This window comes from Pan troglodytes, chromosome 15 (genome assembly GCF_028858775.2).
Source record: "Pan troglodytes isolate AG18354 chromosome 15, NHGRI_mPanTro3-v2.0_pri, whole genome shotgun sequence".
In the NCBI taxonomy this organism is placed as follows: domain Eukaryota; kingdom Metazoa; phylum Chordata; class Mammalia; order Primates; family Hominidae; genus Pan; species Pan troglodytes.
The window spans coordinates 48,391,500-48,413,793 of NC_072413.2; the positions used below are offsets into that span (position 1 = coordinate 48,391,500).

The following is a 22,294-nucleotide window of genomic DNA, read 5'->3' on the forward strand; positions in this document are numbered from 1 at the left end:
AAATAAATGATTGACTGGATGAATGAATAAACAAATAAATAAAAGATAAGTCAGTGGGAGAGTAGATACATCTCCTATAGTGGAGAATTCCAAATAATTTATGTTGATACTCCACCTTCAGGGATGGCAGCCTAACTTCACCCTCTGTAGGAGTGTGCTGCAGGTAGTGACTTCCTTCCAAACAGCATAGAATAGAATGGCAGAAGAAAAGTCACTTTACAGTGGAGAAACCTGACGACACTACCTCAGCCAGGTGATCAAGGTCAACATCAATAGTGGTAAGTCGCTGAGGTGGGCAGATCACAAGGTCAGGTGTTTGAGACCAGCCTGGCCAACATGGTGAAACCCCGTCTCTACTAACAATACAAAAATTAGCCAGGTGTGGTGGCAGGCGCCTGTAATCCCAGCTACTTGGGAGGCTAAGGCAGGAGAATCGCTTGAACCCGGGAGGCGGAGGTTGTAGTGAGTCGAGATGGTGCCACTGCGCTCCAGCCTGGGCGACAGAGCGAGACTCCATCTCAAAAAAAAAAATAGCGGTAAGTCATGTTGATAGTATGTACACTTGATGGGATGGGACGTGGTCTTCTAGCCCATAACCCTGGTCTAATCATGAGAAAAACAGACAAATTCCAATAGAGGGACATTCTACAAAATATGTGACCAGTACTCCTGAAAACTGCCAGAGTCATCAAAAACATGTAAACTCTGAGAAACTGTCACAGCCAAGAGGAGGCTGCGGACACATGATTACTAAATGTAATGTAGTTTCCTAGAAGGGATTCTGGAACAGAAACAGGAAATTCAACAAAAAATTAAAGAAATGCGAATAAAGTGTGGATGGACTTCAGTTAATGATAATGCATCAGCATTGGTTCATTGATTATAGTAACTATACCATGCTAATATAAGATGTTACTAAAAGATAAAACTGAGAGCAGGGTATATGGGAACTCTACTATCTTCTAGTTTTTCTGTAATCTAAAACTATTCTAAAAATAAAATTTATTGAAAACACACACAGACACGTCCTCTTACTAGCACTCCACTTCTGAGAATATACTTTCCATAAATAAAAGCATCATTGCATAAAAATATCCATACCAGGATTCCAGCACTGCCTGTGGAGGCAAAAAATATGAAACAACATGAATATCCTGTAATAGAGGAGGATGGCTGAATACATTGTGCTATATTCAGACCAGGAAATAATAAATATTATGCAGGTATTAGGAAAGTACAATTAATAGAGGCCTATCTATTGGCTGATGACCACGATGTTATTGCTGAGTGAAGAAAGCAAGCTACTGAGTAATTTTATAAAAAATATATGAAAATAAATGTTCATTAAAATATGTGAAAATAGGAAGTATATGAAAAAATATTTTAAAATCCTTCCATTTTCATATATTCACTTGTCATATATTATCGTTAAGAACACTATATTGAGCCCTCTGCTCTGCTGGACACTACTGTAAGATCTGGGATTATATACTTAACAAAACTGACAAAAATCTCTGCTCTCGTGAGCTTATATTCAAGCACCCAGATGTTGATAAGTCTTATGGAAAGAAACAAGGTGGATAGGGGCATAGCGTGGTGGAATGGTGAAATTTAAATGAGGGAAGCCCTCACTGAGATGATAAATGAAAAAAGATCTGAAGAAGGTAAAAGGTCTTAAGGATGTTTGGGAAAACGTTCCAAGCAGTAGGAGCAATCATTCCAAAGGCTTTTATGTGGGATTCTGCCTGGAGTGTTTCTAGAACAGCAAGGAGGTCAGTGTTTTACTCGCCTCTTTTGTCTTGTTTCCCATTCTTTCAGCCCATCTTTTAATTAAGATTTGCTGAAACCACTGCAGCAGCTAGCTTTGTGCGCCTGTAGCCTGACAGAGCCTCACCCCAGCTGTCCTTGGTTTTTGCTTTCTGCCCAGGCCTTGTGTGATGCTGAGGTGTGGGATGCTGCTGGGATTCGGTACTTGCAGGAGTTAACACTCCATAGGGGAGCCTTGGACCAATGGGGGACAGGGTGCTTCAGTGTCCTCTCTTCCGTTCCTTGGGCTCCTTAAAGAGGCCTGGCAGGATGAGTCCCCGTTCCCGGTTACATTGGGTTTCCTCCTTCCTTGTTTTCTCCCCTGTCACCTACTCCTGCTTTCTGGTATCACTTCCCAAAATAAACTCCTAACACACAGTTCCTGTCTCAGACTTTACTTTCTGGGAGGTGCACGGTCTAAGACCATTGGTACCTGAAGTGGCCTTAGCTAGCAGACCTTCAGAATGGAATTCTGGAACTGGATCAATCATGGAGCAGATGGCAACAAGGACCCCACTGCTGATGATAAGTGGGGTGGGAGGAAGCCCAGGGAGCTGTAGCAACACAGTCACTAAGCCTTTTGTCAGGGCTGGTTTTGAATGGGGTGTAAGCTTGCTTCGGCACTGCAGTGGCACATGAGTGGTATGCGGCAATGGTCATTATGGGAAGTATTGAATAAGCTGGCTCTTGTTAACACCTATAAATCACTGAAAAAAGAAAAAAGAAAATGACAGGGTCAGGTTAGCCACGAACAGTCATCTGTGGGAGTCAGGAGGCCTTGCTGGCAGTATTCAGAGACATTTATCTCCTACAGACAGGACAGGCTGTGCCAAAAAAATCAATCTCAGGACTTAAAGAGCAGCAGAGCTACAAAGGGGACAATATCCAGCCTCAACAGGTCTCTCATGTCTAAGTCAGGGCTATGGTGAGAAAAGAAAATCATCCTGAGATCTAGGATAGGGACATCTACGAGAAAGAGCCTGAGAATCTGAAATTCTCAAATTTCCCTGAACCTTCAGGGCTAGGAAAAGCGACTCAGTTCCATTGCTGTAGGTTAGCTGCTTCCTTTACCTGCAGACCCTAAAAATCCCTCACATGATGCAGGTGCCTCCTTAGGAGGGGGATGCCTGTCCTCCTTAGATTCTACCCCACCTCCTTCTAGGGCCCACGGACCTATAATAGAATGAGGTTGTTGCAGTGCCTGAGTAGGGCAATAAGGTTCTTGCTCTGCGAGGAAATAACTGCACTCAAGAATGACAAGAACTGCCTCATAGGTACCAGCAGCCGTCTTGAAGGGGCTGGGCCGTGATAGTAGTAAAATGTAACGCTGGAAAAGGGGGAATTCATTAATATGAGAGCACTACACTGTCGCATAACTTGGGACTTAATTCTTGACAAGGACACCTGCAGACAGTTCTTTTTTAAATTTTACTTTTATTTTTTATAGAGACAGGGTCATAATCTGTCATCCAGGCTGGAGTGCAGTGGCGTGATCATCACTCCCTGCAGCCTTGAACTCCTAGGCTCAAGTGAGCCTCCTGCCTCAGCCTCCGCAGTGGCTGGGACCACAGGCACACATGACCATGGCTGGATAATTTTAAAAAATTTTTTTGTAGAGACAGGGTCTTACCATCTTGCTCAGGTTGGTCTCTAACTCCTGGCCTCAAGCGATTCTGCCACCTCAGCATCCCAAAGTGTTGGGATTACAGATGTGGGATACTGTGAGACACTGTGCCTGTCAAGACAATCTTTTTTTTTTTTCTGAGACAGAGTTTCACTCTGTCACCCAGGCTGGAGTGTAGTGGTGCGATCTTGGCTCACTGCAACCTCCGCCTTCTGGGCTTAAGAGATTCTGTCTCCTCAGCCAACCGAGTAGCTGGGACTACAGGTGCGCGCCATCACACCCGGCTAATTTTTGTATTTTTGGTAGAGACAGCATTTCGCCATGTTGGCCAGTTTGGTAACAAACTCCTGACCTCAAGTGATCTGCCTGCCTCAGTCTCCAAAAGTGCTGGGATTACAGGTGTGAGCCACAGCGCACAGGAGACAGTCTTAAAATGTGCTGCTGGCATAGCTCTTTGAAGGTTGGGCTTTTAGTAGGTAAGGCAGACATGCTGGAAGTGCCTTGGCAGAGTATTGAGGAAGGGGCCTGGGGACTCAAGGAGGGGGAAATATTAGAAAGGATGTGTGATGTGGGACTGCAGGACCTACCACCTGATTATGTTTTCTTGGAAGGACCAGAGGATACTCCCTCCACTGAAGCAGTAAGGAGCAGAAAGGAGCCCAGTGGCATCTTCAAGAGCTCATCACTGCTGTCCTCTGTGGGTGGGGTAGACAGGCTTGTCCTCAGTAGGCTGGAGATGCTACCACGGAACTAGGCTTTCTGGTTCTGATGAAAGTGATAAGATTCCAGAGTGGCAGAGACCAGGTGCTTACAGTGGCAAGGTACATAAAATTACCATGATGAGAAGCAAGCCAGAACACCTTATTTCACAGAAATCTGTGCTAATAATGCACAGGAATGCCATGGAGTTCCTATAGGTGAGATAGAAGGACAGCTGGCTCGTGTGTCACCCGACTTGCATTGCCAGAAGAAACTGAGCAAGCAGAAGGTTGGTGTCAACAGCTGGAGTGGAAACCTGCAGCTCCTCGCCCAGTTTCTAGATCTAAGTCAGTTCCAGTCCAAAGTGTTGCTGACTGAGTCACCTTGAAGGAGGATCCTGCAATGCCACTGTGAGTATTCCTCACTTTTCAAAGGGATCTGTGGCTATTTACCAGAGTAACTGGGAAAGGAAAATACTCAGACCTTTCAAGGGCTGTGGCTACAAGGTCTGAGCTGGCACTGATATGTGGGGACCCCAAATGCTACCATGGCCTCAGGTTAGAGCACCGTTTCATACTGGGCTTAACAGGTCCATGAATCCATTCTTGAGATAACTTCCTCCACTTGAGAAATGCAAAATTGGCATAGGTATGCTTAACAGTCGGCTAAGCATACCCTCACATTGGTTCTATGACCTGTGAAGTAAGAGCCAATATGGCAGAAAGGGCCAAATACAAGCTCCTGAAACTGCTCTTCCTCCCTGCAACACAACCCTGGTCAAAATAGTAAATCCAAAGCAAAACTGCATCCCAGGAGAAAATGCAGTGATGAGTACCACCATCAAAGACTTAGGAATGCAGAGGTGGTGATGCCCATGCTAACCCCCTCAACTCACCTGGTAGACTCCTATAAACTCAACCCAACTGTACTTCCAATTGCAGCAGCTGGGCCAGATATGATATCTTTCCTGGAACTGATACACACACGCTCTGGCACTTGACATGCAACTATTGACTTGAATGTATTCTTTCTAATACCAATCAGTAAGTTAGATCAAAAGCAGTTCACCTTGTGTGGGATGGACAGCAGTTCACACTCACTGTCTTGCCTGAAGCCTAAGTTAACTCTCCAGCACTCTGTCACCATATAATCCACAAGGACCTTAATTGTCTTGACGTTCCACTGAATATCATGCTGCTCCACTGTATTGATGACATCATGTTAACTGGATCTCCTGGTGAACAGAAATGGCAAGTACTCTGGCTGTCCAGTTAAGATATGTGTGTACCATAGAGTGGAAGAAAACCCTCTGGGGAATGGCATATAAGTGGTATTCTAGGAGTCCAATGGCCTGGGGCATGCTGTGACTTCCTTTGTTTTGTTTTTGTTTTTGTTTTGGGACAGAGCCTTGTTCTATCCTCAAGGCTGGAGTGCAGTGGCTACAGTGTACTACATAGCTCTCTGTAGCCTTCAACTCCTGAGCTCAAGTGATCCTCCCACCTCAGCCTCCCAAATAGCTGTGACTACAGGTGGGCACCACCATGCCCAGCTGTATCCTCTTTAAAGGACAAATTGTTGCACCTTGTATCCCCTACCATTTAAAAAAGGGCATTGCTCCTGGTGGGTGTCTTTGGATTTTGGAGGCAGCATATACAGCCCTTGGGCACTGCTCTGCCTAATTTACCAAGTGATTTAGAAGGCTGCTAACACTGAGTAGGACCCAGGACAAGAGGGAACTTTGCACAGCAGGTCAAAGCTGCCCTACTATTCAGGCCATATGACTTGGCATACCCAGTTGTGTACATGTGTCCAGTTCCTGGCATGTCATTGGGACTTGGTAGGGTGAGCACATGAATATAGGACATCAAGTGACTGAGTAACCCAAAGCTTCCCACTGTGAGCTGGATAATAGAGATCTACTGACTACTGTCCTAAGAAAACATCTGGAATCAGGCTCAAGCAGGTCTGGAGGGAACAAGCAAGTGACAAAGAGGTAGCTCCTTTTCCCAAGTCATCTGTGTTGCTGCCCTGTTACCTCTCCTTCAGCTTACATGTATGAGGAACAAAGCCTCACACCTGGCTCACAGGTCTCTTCTGCATTCCTCTCAAGACCCAGCACAGGCCAGTAATGTGTACCGTGGATGCTTGACCTGTTCTACTGACTAACACAGTACGTGGAAAGTACTATGAGAGAAGGAATAGTACAATTGTGACAAAAATGAAAAATGGCACTGACACAGCCAAGAATTAATGCAGCAACCCTGTGATAAAGTCAATTATTTCATTGGTTTTTATGTGTGGCTGAAAACATCTGTTGGTTTAGAAATTCTGTGTGGTTGTTTGTTTGTTTGTTTAGAGAAAGGGTCTCAGTCTGTCACCCTGGCTAAAGGGCAGTGGTGTGATCATAGCTCACTGCAGCCTGGAACTCCTGGGCTCAAGCTATCCTTCTGCTTCAGCCTCCCAAAGCGCTGGAATCACAGGAGTGAGCCACTGTGCCTGGCCAGTTTAGAAATTCTTAACCTTTCATTATTCCAGCAACAACAAAAAAATAGATGGAGTTCAAAGATTTTCAACCAGGCAATTTTACCCAAGAGTGTTTTTACTAGAAGGACTTTAAGGTTAATAAGCAATAAAGAAAGTTAATAATTAGCAAGAAAATATGCTTGTTGAAAGGAAATTTGTGGCCTAAAACACCAATTCTGCCAAGTAAAAAGGTGGATTAAAACATTTTTCAAGGCCGGGCACGGTGGCTGATGCCTGTAATCCCAGCACTTTGGGAGGCCGAGGCAGGCGGATCACGAGGTCAGGAGATCGAGACCATCCTGGCTAACGCGGTGGAACCCTGTCTCTACTAAAAATACAAAAAAATTAGCCAGGCGTGGTAGCGGGCGCCTGTAGTCCCAGCCACTCGGGAGGCTGAGGTAGGAATTGCGTGAACCCGGGAGGTGGAGCTTGCAGTGAGCTGAGATCGTGCCACTGCACTCCAGCCTGGGCGACAGAGCAAGACTCCATCTCAAAAAAAAATTTTTTTTTTCAAAAATTTAAAGTGAAAGACACAAGCCTTGCCCCTTTAAGAATGTTTCCATTCATTCTGTATAAAAATTACTCCTTCCTTCCTTCCTTCCTTCCTTCCTTCCTTCCTTCCTTCCTTCCTTCCTTCCTTCCCTCCCTCCCTTCCTCCCTCTCTTTCTCTCTCTCTCTTTTTTTTATTTTTGGCCAGGGTCTCACTCTGTCACCCAGGTGGGAGTGCAGTGACTCAATCACACTCACTGCAGCCTTGACCACCCAGGCTTAGGTGATCCTCCCATGTCAGCCTCCTGAATAGCTGGGACCACTGGTGCACACCACCACACCTGGGTAATTTTCACATTTTTTGTAGAGACAAAGTTTCACTTGTTGCCCAGGCTGGTCTTGAACTCCTGAGCTCAAGCGATTTGCCTGCTTTGGCCTCCCAAAGCGTTAGGATTACAGGCGTAAGCCACCATGCCCAGCCAATAATTACTACCTTTTAGTGTGGTTTACAGTCTTTTTTTTTTTTTTTTTTTTTTTGAGACGGAGTCTCGCTCTGTTGCCCAGGCTGGAGTGCAGTGGCACGATCTCTGCTCACTGCAAGCTCCACCTCCCAGGTTCACGCTATTCTCCTGCCTCAGTCTCCAGAGTAGCTGGGACTACAGGCGTGTGCCACCATGCCTGGCTAATTTTTTGTATTTTTTAGTAGAGACAGGGTTTCACCGTGTTAGCCAGGATGGTCTCAATCTCCTGACCTCGTGATCCACCTGCCTCAGCCTCCCAAAGTGCTGGAATTACAGGTGTGAGCCACCATGTCTGGCCGGTTTGGAGTCTTATAATAACGATATGTAATACACACTGTCGGCTGGGCGTGGTGGCTCATGCCTATAATCTCAGCACTTTGGGAGGCCAAGGCGGGCAGATCACTTGAGGTCAGGAGTTCGAGACCAGTCGGGCCAATATGGTGAAACCCTACCTCCACTAAAAATACAAAAATTAGCTGGACATGGTGACGTGTGCCTGTAATCCCAGCTACTCAGGAGGCTGAGACAGGAGAATCGCTTGAACCTGCGGGGAGGAGGAGGTTGCAGTGAGCTGAGATTGTGCCACTACACTCCAGCCTGAGCAACACAGTGAGACTGTCTCAAAAACAAACAAACAAACAACAACAACAACAACAAAATGCTGTCCACCTAGAAATTTTACAGGTTAGAAATAAAAATAATTTAAGGGGCAAAAAAGCAATAGCATAAATTATGTCTTTTATCAATGTGAATTACAAAAATCACTTATCCTGCCTCCTCTTGCTCTGTGACATTTGTTTTCTAGAGTCTACGGTGTGTGGCAGGGTGTGTGTAGTGGCGGCAGAACACTGACAGATGGTGGTATGTGCTTAATCTCCTTGCAAACTGGGAGTCTTTAAGAAGGTAACGAGCCAGCTTGTTGGTTTCTGCTTCTGTTGTTCTGAAAGTATTTGTGTGGCAGCTTTATCACTTAGGAGTTCACTACACAGCCGGAATATAATCTTTCTAGATAAACACATCAAGAGCTCAACCAAAAATCTTCTAATAAACAAACAAAACAGCCTGTTACTATTTGCAGTTAGTATATTATCTTGTAAAAATAAAATTCAACAGGTCCCCACTTGTTGAACCAATAGGGAGAGATAATGATAAGAGGATTGTTTGGTTTCTATCATTGTGGGCAAGGGAATGCTCTGTTTTGTCTCCTATGCTACTGACAACCAGTTTACATAAACTCCCAGCATCTATCTATACATTAGTAATGAACATCAATGGGCCAGATCTCTGTGAGTCTCTTAAGAGAACATGTGCAGAGAATGAAAACTGTCCAATCCCTAAGGCCCCAAACTGGCAGCTTATATGGCAAACATTATCTGCAGATGTGTTTTACTTGGCCTGAATGATGTTTAAAATTTTAAAAAATTATTTGTCAACATTTTAAGGTCAAGAGATCTCATTCTCACTAAAAGGAACCAGGGGTCTCTGGAGAAATGGCTGATACAGGGCTGGGGCAGGATGAGCCTGGGACATTTGGCTGTGCCACACAGTAAGCAAGTGCTCAAAGAAGGATGGACATCTGTCAGGACACAGGAGTTAGATGGAAGGAGCCACAAATGCTAAATGTGTGACAACTGAGAGTCAAAAAGAATACTGACAGTGATGGTTTGTAACATATTGAATTTTTAAAAATCCATGAATCCACAGTGATACGAAAAGGAGAGGTGGGGGCAGAGGGGAAGAAAATCTTTCTTTCTTTTTTTTTTTTAACAGAAAAATGATAACTAATGAGTGTAGAAAGAATTGTAGAAAAATAACTATTTTACAATAACTGTTTTACATCACCATTCGTTGATGCTGGCTACGGCGGCTCAGTTCACACCTGTAATCCCAGCGCTTTAGGAGGCCGAGGTGGGTGGATCACTTGAGGCCAAGAGTTCGAAACCAGTTTGGCCACCATGATGAAATCCCGTCTCTACTAAAAATGCAAAAATTAGCCAGGCATGATGGCAGGCACCTGTGATTCCAGCCACTCAGGAGACTGACGCAGGAGAATTGCTTCAGCCCAGGAGGTGGAGGTTGCAGTGAGCCAAGATTGCACCACTGCACTTTAGCCTGGGTGACAGAGCAAGACTCTGTCTCAAAAAAAAAAAAAAAAGAAAAAAAGAAAAAAAAAAGAGCCATTGGGTGAAAGTTGTTGGGGAACAAGGTTGCCACAGTTTCAAAATATCACCCCACAGATTATTAATTATAAAGGAGAAAATCATTTTTACAATTGAGAAATATGGCAGACCCATCTTAACTAAGGAATTAAAACTGATAGTACCAATTAGGGGACAAAAATGACATCATACACTTTATGATGGGAGCTAGTGTGAAGAACACAGCTTCACCCATGCAGTGTTCTTACTGAAAACATTTAACCTGTATCAAATCATTTGGAAACAGCCAGTTAGTCTAAGTCGAGGCACATTCCGCAAAACAGATGGCCTGGACTTTTCAAAAATGTCAGTTTCTTGAAAGATGAAATAAGAGAATAAAGAAGGTGGAAAACTCTTTCAGGTTAAAGGAGACTAAAGAGTCATGGCAATGGGCCAGGCGTGGTGGCTCACACCTGTAATCCCAGCACTTTGGGAGGCCAAGGCGGGTGGATCACAAGGTCAGGAGTTCAAGACCAGCCCGGCCAAGATGGTGAAACCCCATCTCTACTAAAAATACAAACATTAGCCAGGCGCGGTGGCAGGTGCCTGTAATCCCAGCTACTCGGGAGGCTGAAGCAGGAGAATCGCTTGAGCCCAAGGGGTGGAGGTTGCAGTCAGTTGAGATTGCGCCACTGCACTCCAACCTAGGCAACAGAGCAAGACTCCGTCCCAAAAAAAAAAAAAAAAAAAAAAAGTCATGGCAATGTACAGTCACTGAATAGATCCTGGATTTTAAAATAACTATACACATTTATATATATAGTTATTTCATTATATATATAGTTCTATAACCATTATTAGAACAATATGAGAAATTTGAACATAGACTATATATTAGATAATAGTATTGAGTCAATGATAAATTTATTGAGTATGGAAATCATAATGTGATTATACAGAAGAACATCTTTGTTTCAGGAGATTATGCTAAATATTTAGGTAGATGGCTCAGCCAAAAAAGTATGTGTGAGAGAGGGGGAAAGAAAGAGAGAGAGAGGCAGAAACAGGGATAAAGGAAGTACAGGCACAATGGCTCATACATGTAATCCCAGGGCTTTGGCAGGCTGAGGTGGGAGGATTGCTTGAGGCTGGGAGTTTGAGACCAGCCCGGGCAACATAGTAAAATCCTATCTCTACAAAAAATAAATAAATTAGTCAGGCACTATGGCTCACATGCCTGTAATACCAGCAACTCAGGAGGCTGAGGCAGAAGGATCACTTGAGCCCAGGATTTCAAGAATACAGTGAGCCATGACTGTGCCACTGCACTGCAGCCTGGGCAACAGAGTGAGACTCTCTCGCTAAAAAGAATGAAAAAAAGACAGAAAGGAAATGCAGCAAAATTCTAACAGTTGATGAACTAATCTAGCTAAGGGTATGCAGGTATTTATTGCACTATTCTCTCCACTTCTGTATATTTTGAATTTTTTCTCAGAATAAAAGGTTGTAGGAAAAATCCCAGGACACTTTACATAAAATTCTGATTTCTGGCTTTTTAAAAAAGACTCTGGCTGGACATGGGGGGGTCATGCCTGTAAACCCAGCATCTTGGGAGACCGAGGCAGGAGGATTGCTTGAGCACAGAGTTTGAGACCAGCCTGGGCAACATGGAGAAACCCCATCTCTACAAAGAATACAAAGAACTGGCTGGGTGCAGTGGCTCATGTCTGTAATCCCAGCACTTTGGGAGGCCGAGGTCAGGAGTTTGAGACCAGCCTGGCCATCTCTACTAAAAACACAAAAACCAGCCAGGTGTGGCGGCATGCACCTATAATCCCAGCTACTCGAGAGACTGAGGCAGGAGTATCACTTGAATCTGGGAGGTGGAGGTTGCAGTAAGCCAAGATTGCGCCACTGTATTCCAGCCTGGAAGACAGAGCGAGACTCCGTCTCAAAAAGAAAAAAAGAAAAAAAAAAAAAAGAATACAAAGAATTAGCCTGGTGTGGTGATGCATGCCTGTAGTCCCAGCTATTCAGGAGGCTGAGGTGGGAGGATCACCTGAGCCCTGGAGACTGAGGCTGCGGTGAGCCATCATTGCCCCACTGCACTCCAGCCTGGGCAACAGAATGAGACCCCGTCTTAAAAAAAAAAAAAAATGGGGGAGGCGGTGGGCCTGATGCGGTGGCTCATGCCTGTAATCCCAGCACTTTGGGAGGCCGAGGCAGGTGGATCACCTGAAGTCAGGAGTTCACAACCAGCCTGTCCAACATGGTGAAACCCCGTCTCTACTAAAAATACAAGAAATTAGTTAGGCATGGTAGTGGGCACCTGTAATCCCAGCTACTCAGGAGGCTGAGGCAGGAGAATCGATTGAGCCTGGGAGGCAGAGGTTGCAGTGAGCCCCGATCACATCATTACACTCCAGCCTGGGTGACAAGACCAAGACTCCATCTCAAAAAAAAAAAAAAAAAAGACTGAAAACCCAGCACCTTAGGCTTGCAGTCTGTGGCACTGAGCAGTAGCTGTCCACTTTAGATCAGACATGAGGACCCCAGTTTGCCCCAGTCTCCACCTCTCCATCTTGCCCTATATTCAGACTGCTTCCCTCATTTATGTTAACAGTGTGATTCCACAGACATTTGGGTTTGTTAATCCATAATCCATAACAGAAAATGCTGAACTCAGCTAAAACAATTAATAGACATATGTTATTAATCCACCTCAACAAGCCAATTAAACAATTTGAAGAGAGGGAGCCTAGAATGACCCCTATTAGCAAAAGCAGGATGAAATTCTTAAAGACGTCACAGGATTTTCCACTGAGGTGTTTGTTTGTTTGTTTTGTTTTTTTGAGACAGAGTCTTGCCCTGTCGCCCAGGCTGGAGCGCAATGGCTCTATCTCGACTCACCACAACCTCCACCTCCCGGGTTCAAGCGATTCTCCTGCCTAGCCTCCCGAGTAGCTGTGGTTACAGGTGCCCACCATCACACCTGGCTAATTTTTTGTATCTTTAGTAGAGACGGGGATGTTGGCCAGGCTGGTCTCAAACTCCTGACCTCGTGATCCACCTGCCTCAGCCTTCCAAAGTGCTGGGATCACAGGCATGAGCCACTGCAGCTGGCTGAGGTTTTTATTGAGTGAGGAAACACTCCTTCAACTAATATTTGAGGAGCAGAAGCCCTTCCAACTGTGAAAGTTCTAATTAGATTCTAATGCTAGGGAGCATTTACATGGTACTCTTAGCATTTAGTGGATGTGGCACTGCACAGAGCACATTCAGTTAAGCACTTAATAAATGCTTTGGATAACAGGCAACCTTGACAGTCCTACTTCTTAAAGCATGTGCCTGTCACCACGATGGTAATGTGCCCAGCAGGACTTCTGGTCTGCTCTTTGAAGACAGTGGGCCTCTTGGGGGACTGTGTGAAGAGCTTTTGCCTCCAGCGCCTCCGTTGGCCGTTGGCCGCAGCACTATGTTAAAATCCCACCTTCTGCCTTTCTGTCTGTGCTTTCCTCTTCTATGTTTACTCCCTTTGACCCTCTACTTTCCTGCCCTTGCATCCTTGAGGCTGCTTGACTGCTGTTAGATGTTTGGCCCAAGAGCCCTCTGCCCTCCTCAGCAAAAAATCAGCAAAGCAATGCCAAACAGGGACATAAATCATAGCGATAAGGCACGCCAGGCTCCAGGAAGCACCAGAGCTTGCCCAAGGTCACTCCACAGCTTCAAGCATGATCAGAAACTGAAGTTCCATAGCTGGGTGTGGTGGCTCATGCCTGTAATCCCAGTACTTAGGGAGGCCGAGGGAGGCGGATCATGAGATCAGGAGTTTGAGACCAGCCCGGCCAACACAGTGAAACCCTGTCTCTACTGAAAATACAAAAATTAGCTGGGTGTGGTGGCACGCCCCTGTAGTCCTATCTACTGGGGGAGGCTAAGGCAGGATAATTGCTTGAACCCAGGAGGCAGAGGTTGCAGTGAGCGGAGATTGCGCTATTGCATTCCAGCCTGGGCAGCAGAGTGAGACTGTCTTCAAAAAAAAAAAAAAAAAAGAGAGAGAGAAAAGAAAACTGAAGTCTCTAACTGTAGCTCCTGTCCCCATGCAGTCACACAGCCCCTGTCCCTTCTATAAGGCTACTGATGAAAGGGGACAGCAGGGAAAAAAGGATGCTCTGGACATTCTGCAGGTTACTACTATTCATGAGGAATTAAAATCAAATGAGAGCCTACTTCTGGCACCTAGGATACACTCAACAGTGCCACTCGCCCATACCCCATGCACCTTTTTTTCATTTCTCTCCCTCAAAGAGTCATTTTACACATTTTTTCTAATCACTTACCAATGAAATTTTAATATCACAAATATACTATATATCTGTATATGAACCATATGTACATCTGTGCTTTAAACAATAAAAAAGTTAGATTTTTTTGCCACCTGCCAAGAACCAATTTTCACCCTTTAGGAGTGACCTTGTTCTCATTATGAATCTCTGCATTACGTTGTGATATTTATAATTAATTTTCAAATGGACATTTCCCCTCACACTTATTCTCATCGTGGTTGGTGGCAAACCTAAAAAGGTTTGTACAAAGGTTTAGAAGGCTATTTTAGCCTTCTAAAATAGTCCATAGGGTTATGGAATGAGATATGGAAAGAACGGCTGTTCAGCTAGAATCTGCACTCAGGCCTCCACAGAAGCCACAAATCTCACAGCTAAGGCCCTGCTGGAGAACGGGCAGTATAAATTCTGACGACCAGTCATTGGGAGACTTCAGAGTATGGTGTTTGGTATAAAGTGATGGATGGTTCTGGTATGGGGAAACCACATGGCATGAACTTGGGGACAGACAGAACTGTGTCTGCATTCCAGCTTACTGACCGGGAGGCCTTGGTAAATCATTAACCATACTGAATCCATTTGTAAAATGGGATAACAATATCTACCTTCTAAGGTTGTTATTAGTGTAACGATATCTACCTTCTAAGGTTGTTATTAGTGTAATTTGTGCATCCTAGGTAACGATACTTGGCAGTTTGTCCAAATTTACTAGGTCCCTTGCCCCTACCTGCCACATAGCAGTAGATGATTCCTTCTCCTTGTCTCTCTTCTTTTTCTTGTTTTCTGGAGGGAGACATGTCATAGACAATGTCCCAGCTGCTGCTTTCAGCCCTTGACCAATGCTGGTCTAATATATTTTAACGCCCCCATACCACCTGCCATAGGTAGAACGTCTGCCCAGGGATCCCACAGTGACACTGTCCTGTCCTTGACCTCCAACTCCGCTAGGAGCATCTACTTTTTCTGCCACTGCTGGCAGAAATTCTTTCTTTCCTCTTCCTACCATTTTCATTCCACAGAGAGCAGGTTCAGCAGCATAGGGGCTTGGGGCCTTAGTAATACAGTTATTCTATTGTATTACTTTGTATTTGTATGGTTTGTATTTGTTTTGTATTGGTTTTGGTTTGTATTTGTTTTGAACCACATAGCCCTTTCCTTGCCCCTTGCCGGACACACAGATATTCCCCTAGGGGCTGCATGGAGTTCAAGTGCATCCACCTGCTTTATGCAGAACCACTGCCCACTTTCCACGACAGGGCCTGTGATGCTCCAGCCCATCGTGCCTGACTTCTTGATTTTTCTTTTTTTTTGAGACAGTGTCTTACTCTGTTGCCCAGGCTGGAATGCAGTGGCACAAATCACGGCTCACTGCAGCCTTGACTCCCAGAACTCAGGTGATCCTCCCACCTCAGCTTCCTGAGTAGCTGGGACTACAGGTGCATGCCACCATGCCCAGCTAATTTTTCTATTTTTTGTAGAGATGGGGTTTCACCACGTTGCTCCTGCTGGTCTTGAACTCATGGGGCTCAAGAGATCAGCACGTTGGCCTCCCAAAATACTGGGATTACAAGCGTGAGCCACCACACCCAGCTCCTGACTTCTTGATTTAAGTTGATTTTCTTCCTGTTACCTTGTCTTTCTCTGTAATCTGACTTCTGTTATGACCACCCTACCTCTCATCCAATAAATCCTTAGTATGTTTAAACCTGAGTTATGGAAAGGAGTTGAATTCAGGTAGGGTCCATGTGTCATATGCAAATCAGAAGACGGTGAATACCCTGGTAGAAGAAGTTCCACCCCATAGCTTAGAGCCAGCTGTGGATCCTGTTACAGAAAGATTAAGGAGAGTGTATGTAAAGAATCTAGCAGTCTTGCTCTGTCGCCCAGGCTGGAGCACAGGGGCACGATCCTGGTTCACTGGAGCCTCTGCCTCCCGGGTTCAAGCGATTCTCCTGTCTCAGACTCCCGAGTAGCTGGGATTACAGGCGCCTGACACCACGCTTGCCTAGTTTTTGTATTTTTAATACAGATGGGGTTTCACCATGTTGGCCATAAGCTCCCGACCTCAACTGATCCGCCCGTCTCAGCCTCCCAAAGTGCTGGGATTACAGGCGTGAGCCACCATGCCTGGCCTAAATTGTCTTTTTTTATGCAATGATATTTATGTTTGGTATGGCTCAGGGCAGTAACTCAAGGTCATGGGTCCAGCAATTCTCTCCCTCTTCCTAACATCAAGTTTTTTCTCTACTGGATTTATTTACACCATTAGCATACAAATGTACTTCTCACTCGTATAATAAAAACAACCACAAAAAAAACCTGTCTTCAGCCCACATCTTTACGAACACCTCTGCCCCATTTTTGTCTTCCTTTTATAATAAAACTCTTCAAAACAGTTGCCCATATCATTATCTCCACTTTGTTCCTCTCGTCTCTCTTAATCCCATGCTGATGAAGGTTTCATTCCTGCCTCTCCACTCACACAGCTCTTGTCAAGGTCGCCAAAGACCCTCACATGACCAAAGCCAATGGCTAATCCTAAATCTACTAATGGAGACCTTTGACACCACAGAGCATCCCCTCACTTTTGAACAATCTTCTTCACTAAGCTTTTAAGAACATTATGGCCAGGCGCGGGGGCTCACGCCCATAATCCTAGCACTTTGGGAGGCCAAGGCGGGCGGATCATTTGAGGTCAGGAGTTTGAGACAAGCCTGACCAACATGGTGAAACCCCATCTCTACTAAAAATACAAAAAGTGGCCAGGTGTAGTGGCAGGCACCTCTCATCCCAGCTACTTGGGAGGCTGAGGCAGGAGAATCTCTTGAACCTGGGAGGCGGAGATTGCAGTGAGCTGAGATTGTGCCACTGCACTCCAGCCTGGGTAGCAGAGTGAGACTGTCTCCAAAAAAGAAATAATAATAATAATAATAATAATAATAATAATAATAATAAAGAAAGAACATTGTTCTATGGGGTTTCCTACCATGCAGATCACCTCTTCTTGCCTCCCTTGCTGGTTCCTTTTCATCTTCCTGACCCCCAAAGGCTGGGTACACTAAGCTTCCACCTTCAGTACCTGTCCCTCCATCCCACATGGTGACCTCCTCCAGTCCCACAGCTTTAAATACCATCGATATGCTTATGTCCCCCAACTTTGTCTCCAACCTGGACTTCCCCTCAATGCCAGACTTGTGTAGTCAACTGCCTACTTTACAAGTCTCCTTGGGTTCACAACTCAAACTTAACCTGTCCAAAACAGAGCTCTTTATTTCCTTTCCCCTAAATTTGCACCTGGGTCTCTCTATCACAGTGAACAATCTCCTCATTCTTCCAGTCAATCAGTCAAAAACCTTGAAATTGTTCTTGATTTCTCATCCAATCATTAGATTCCTATGTGCTCTTCTTTCAGAAGAAATCTAGAATATGACTTGATCCTGCTGGACCCTGGCTTCCCCCTTCCTTCTCCCCCTGGCCTGTTAGCACCCACTGGGCATCTTGGCTAAGACACTGGGTTATTACCTGTGTTCCCTCAATATAGGGTGGTTTCTACTTATGCACCTTTTCCTAGGATAGAGTGTCTGCCTGGAATGCCTTATCTCTCATTCCACGTTTCCCTAAACATTTCAAAGTTCAGCTCAAACATGCCTCCAATCACTTTATTTTCACCATTCAACAAGCACCTAAAGAGTTCTTACCAGGCAAGGGTACACATGCCCTGCTCACTGGGAACCCAGTCTATAAGGGGTGAGAGCCAAAGGGCAATTCAACTTACCTCCCTTCCAAGAGCTGAGCTTCTGAAAGACAGGGTGTACAACTTTGCATAAACATCGTTTTAGGCACAACTGGGGCTCTATGAGTATTTACTGAATCCATAAATGGAGAAAATAAAATGTTCATTTACCATACCCTCAATTCACCTACTCAACAAATATTTATTAAGTATCTTTATTTTATAGGTGACAGGGTCTCACTGTCACCCAGGCTAGATAGAATACAGTGGCCTAATCATAGCTCACCATAGCCTTGAACTGCTGGGCTTAAGCCATCCTCTTGCCTTGGCCTCTTTCCTTAGTAGCTAGGACCACAGGCACGCATCACCATGCCCAGCCTAGTACGTATTATGTGTTAGGAATATCACACAACTCTGAAAAGTTACAGCTTTAAAGAACAGACTCTACCTATAATCTAGTCCCACCACTTCATAGAGATCAGTGGTGTCTACATCTGTGCACTTAATTTGGAGAGTGGGGTGCTGCATGCTTTGAAATCAGGCTCATGTGTACACAACCCCATCCTTTGGAGGATATCAATATTCAGATAAGAGAACACATTTGACTTCCCCATTTATTGGCAACATCCATCTTTGTTAAGAGTTTATTTTGTTAACTTTTTTTTCCAATCCAACAATGACATTTTTTGGAGGCCTAGATGTGCCAACTAGTGTCCTTTGGGGATATAGAGCTACAGAGGCAAGGTCTCCATCCCAGAAGAACTCAATGAATTTGGGGAGCTATCACTGTTAATGTAGTATTGATAAAGTGTAGTGAGAGATTTGAAAGGAGCATTCACAAAAGTAATCTTCAGAATCAGAAAAAGAATATCTTTCTGCAAGAAACAGATTTTCTTTCAGGTAAATGAACCCTTTGAAATGTAATGATCACCTCCTCCCCTGGGAAAGCCTGAGGAAGTGAAAATGCCCAACAGCCTCTCCCTGTGTACAGAGAGGGTAAGGGTAGGGTGACCCGGGCAGGGGGATGGTCAAAACACTGCAGGTCTCACCCCTGCCTATGGGGCACTCCCCTGCAGGGCTTTGGAAGCATCTCCTCTCAATAGATAATATCCTGTTGGTTAAGAACATTCCAAACCTAAATAGAGAAGTTGCCCTGTTACCCACCCATTTCAATTTATCCAAAGCTTGCTACTTTCCATTTAGGTTCCTTATCTAGAAGTGACCCCACACACTTATCCATGGGCACAAGATTTGTAGAGTGATCTGGAGAAAATGGAGAAGCAAGAATAATAGTAAATCCCCCGGAAGTTTCACTCATCTGTCTCTCACCAAGTAGCTCTTCCCTTGTCACATAGTTAGTTATACAGGTCAGAACAGAGAGGCCATAACTGAAACAAAGTTGACCTCCACCATATTCATTACATGTCACCTTTCACATTGCGATTTGGATTTCAGCTTCACAGAAGTTCTGTAAAGTAGTCTCTCCATTAGCGAAAAACACACTTTCAGCTTGTAATAAATACCTTTCCCCCCTCTGATATCATGTTATTTTTAGGGTTAACTAATAAACATTTGAAAAGTGATCAGGCCAGGCTCGATGGATCATGCCTGTAATCCCACCACTTTAGGAGGCCAAGGTGGAAGGATCGCTTGAGGCCAGGAGCTCGAGACCAGCCTGGCCAACATAGCGAGATCCCACCTCTAAAAAATGTTAAAAAAAATTAGAAAGTGATCATTTCACTTCTTTAAGAAAAACGCTTCTTTTTAGAAACGGGACATGATGATGCTCAGCAGTAAATACATATGAGGTGTAATGAGAATCTGTGAGCTTCCTAGCAGTTTGAAAACAGGTAAATGATTAATTCTCTTAATAGACTGAGTATACCAATAGGAAATACCTTAGAAGTTTAAAAATCAACAATGCCAGCAAAATTGAATTGTCTTACATTCCTATACTATCAAATTGTGATGGTCCTTGAAAACCCAGGTCTACAGGTGGGAGAGAAACTATTGGGAAGAAAAATAAATATCCCACAGCATCTCTAAAAGTGAATGCCACCTTACCTGGCACTTTTGTCTCTGCTTTCTAGTTCATTATATAATTAGTGACTTGTGCACAGATATCCCATTTGTGTCACTGAAGTCAAAAGGCTATGAAGTAAGATATAACCATGTCCCATGACATTCTTTTAACATAACATGACTCACTTTATTTCTTTCATCCCTAAAAATTCACTTTAAAGAAAAAATGGATCCCGGAGCAGTGGCTAGAACCTGTAATCCCAGCTACTCAGGAGGCTGAGGCAGAAGCATGGCTTGAGCCCAGGAGTTCCAGGCTGCTGTGAGCTATGATCACATCGCTGCACTCCAGCCTGGGAGACAGAGTGAGACCCTGTCTCGAAAAAGAAAAAAAAAGGAAAAGTGAATCAATTACCTTGAGCATTCGGATTTCCCGAAGGGCAATTTTCTTTATGACAGGGTCATCTTCTGATTCCAGAAACTTCTTGATGGCCACAATCTGACCCGTGTCCCTGTTTCTACATTTGAAAACAACTCCATAGGATCCTTCTCCAATTTTCCCAATTTTTTCATACTTCTCCATCATAGAGGAATAAATCTTCTTAAAATGGATCTTCAGCCGAGAATGGTGGCTCACGCCTGTAATCCCAGCACTTTGGGAGGCTGAGGCGGGCAGATCACCTGAGGTCAGGAGTTCGAGACCAGTCTGGCCAACATAGTGAAACTCCGTCTCTACTAAAGATACAAAAAATTAGCCGGGTGTGGTGATGGGCGCCCGTAGTCCCAGCTACTCAGGAGACTGAGGCAGGAGAATCGCGTGAACCTGGGAGGCGCAGGTTGCAGTGAGCCGAGATCGCGCCACTGCACTCCAGCCCGGGCGACAGAGCGAGATTCCGTCTCAAAAAAAAACAAAAACAAAAACAAAAAACAAAGAAAAGAAAAGAAAGGATCTTCACATAGTTTGAAAACGTCGCTTATAAAATATTGGCACCAACGGACTGCACTAGAGCCCCACCCAACGATGAGTGTTTGTCACGGTCCTAGAACAGAACAGCACATGTTAAGGAATGAAGAGTGTACCCGTGTCGGCAATGGCAACGCGATCAGTAACAGCCTAGAGTTAGCTGCCTCCAGTAACCCGATTTTAATCGCCCGTTAAATACCCTGTAAGTTAAAATGTAACTTGCCATCCTAAAACGAGCCGAGCTGTAAGATAAGCTATCTTTTTAACGTTATCGTTCATCCGATCTAAGACACCTGAGCTGGCTGGAGCACGGGGAGGGCTAAGGGCTTCCCCGGTTCTAATTTCGGGTCTCATTTCCCTGCGGCAAGAAGACACCTCCCGGCTCCCCGCGGAGGCGGCGGCGAGGCTTGGCCGCAGGAGACCAACCCGCGCCCCGCGCCCCACGCCCCCGGGACTGGGAAAACCCTCCCGCGCCCGGACGTGCACCTCAGCCGCGCCGCGCAGCATGGAGCGGTGCCACGTGTTGGCCAGGGACGGCCCGCGCCTCCTTGCCCGCCCGGGACTCACGGCGCCGCGGCGGTCAGTGACGGGCCTGGCTCCCGCCTCGCCTTCTTCCGCCCAGCTCGGCTCGGCGTGGCTCGGCCCGCGATCCCTATGGGAACCGGCTCCCGCCCCGGGTCTGCCTGGGCGGGGCCGCCGCGCCCCAGCTTCCCACCCCCGGCCCGACCCAGCCCGGCCCAGCCCGGCCGCTGTCCCGGCTGCAGGGAAAGGCCCCGGAGGGCCGCCCTCCGTCCATGGGAGCTGTCCTGACCGCGGGCCGAGTCCTGCTGCCGGGAGAGCAGACCTGCTAGATTTGCAAACTTCCGCAGGCCGTGCAAAGCGCAGCTGTAACCGCGTCTGCGGAGCAAGACGCCTGCGCTAGGAGCCCCTCCTGAGCGGTCCACATTTCCCTGCAACAGCCGTCCCCGCACCTCAGAACCGCGGTTATTCCCTTTGGTCCCTTGGAGGCATCTTCTGTGTCTGTGCTGATCAGTGCTGCGGCGTCAGTGAATGAATGAGAGGGAGAAAGGAAAGAAGAGGAAGGCGTGACCGCAGAAATTGCTTAAAGTCAGCACTTTCCTCTACAGCAGGGAAGGTTCCACGGCAGTCTTCTGCTGTGGGACTTTTCTGGTGTGGGAGGTGGAAGCTTACAGAGCCTGCCTTAATTGTTTTTGGTTCCTTTCCCCCTTCTTTCTCCCAACGGACTCCTACTGCTCAAATCTGAGCACACTGGCGGGAAGCGGATGGACCTGGGGAAATTATGAAATCATGTCAGTTGCCACTGGGCAGAGTGCCTCACACTTTATCATCCGTCCCGTTCCCAGTGCCAGCATCAATGCGGGTACTTGTCCTGGAAGCAGTACCCGAGGAGAGAAAATTAACACAGTGTCTATGA

At 45.6% G+C, this 22,294-nt stretch overlaps 1 protein-coding gene across 17 annotated transcripts in view; it reads right to left on the reverse strand.

Moving 5' to 3' along the window:
- The window catches only part of CDKL1 (cyclin dependent kinase like 1), a 77,755-nt gene extending 55,835 nt beyond the window's left edge, over nt 1–21,920 (reverse strand). For 9 of the 17 annotated variants that reach the window (XR_010151105.1, XR_010151108.1, XR_010151107.1 and 6 more), the window contains exons 1-2: nt 21,831–21,920; nt 20,311–20,935 (exon numbers count right to left, since the gene is read on the reverse strand). Coding sequence is in view for 8 of the 17 variants with exons in the window: in XM_054666533.2 (XP_054522508.1) it covers nt 20,311–20,481 (171 nt within the window). In the remaining 9 variants the exon portion in view is untranslated. Of the gene's footprint in view, nt 1–20,310; nt 20,936–21,345; nt 21,527–21,830 lie in introns of those variants that run through there. The other 8 variants (XR_010151106.1, XM_063793380.1, XM_054666530.2 and 5 more) reach the window with 4 other exon arrangements.
- Between the last annotated feature and the right edge of the window lie 374 nt (nt 21,921–22,294).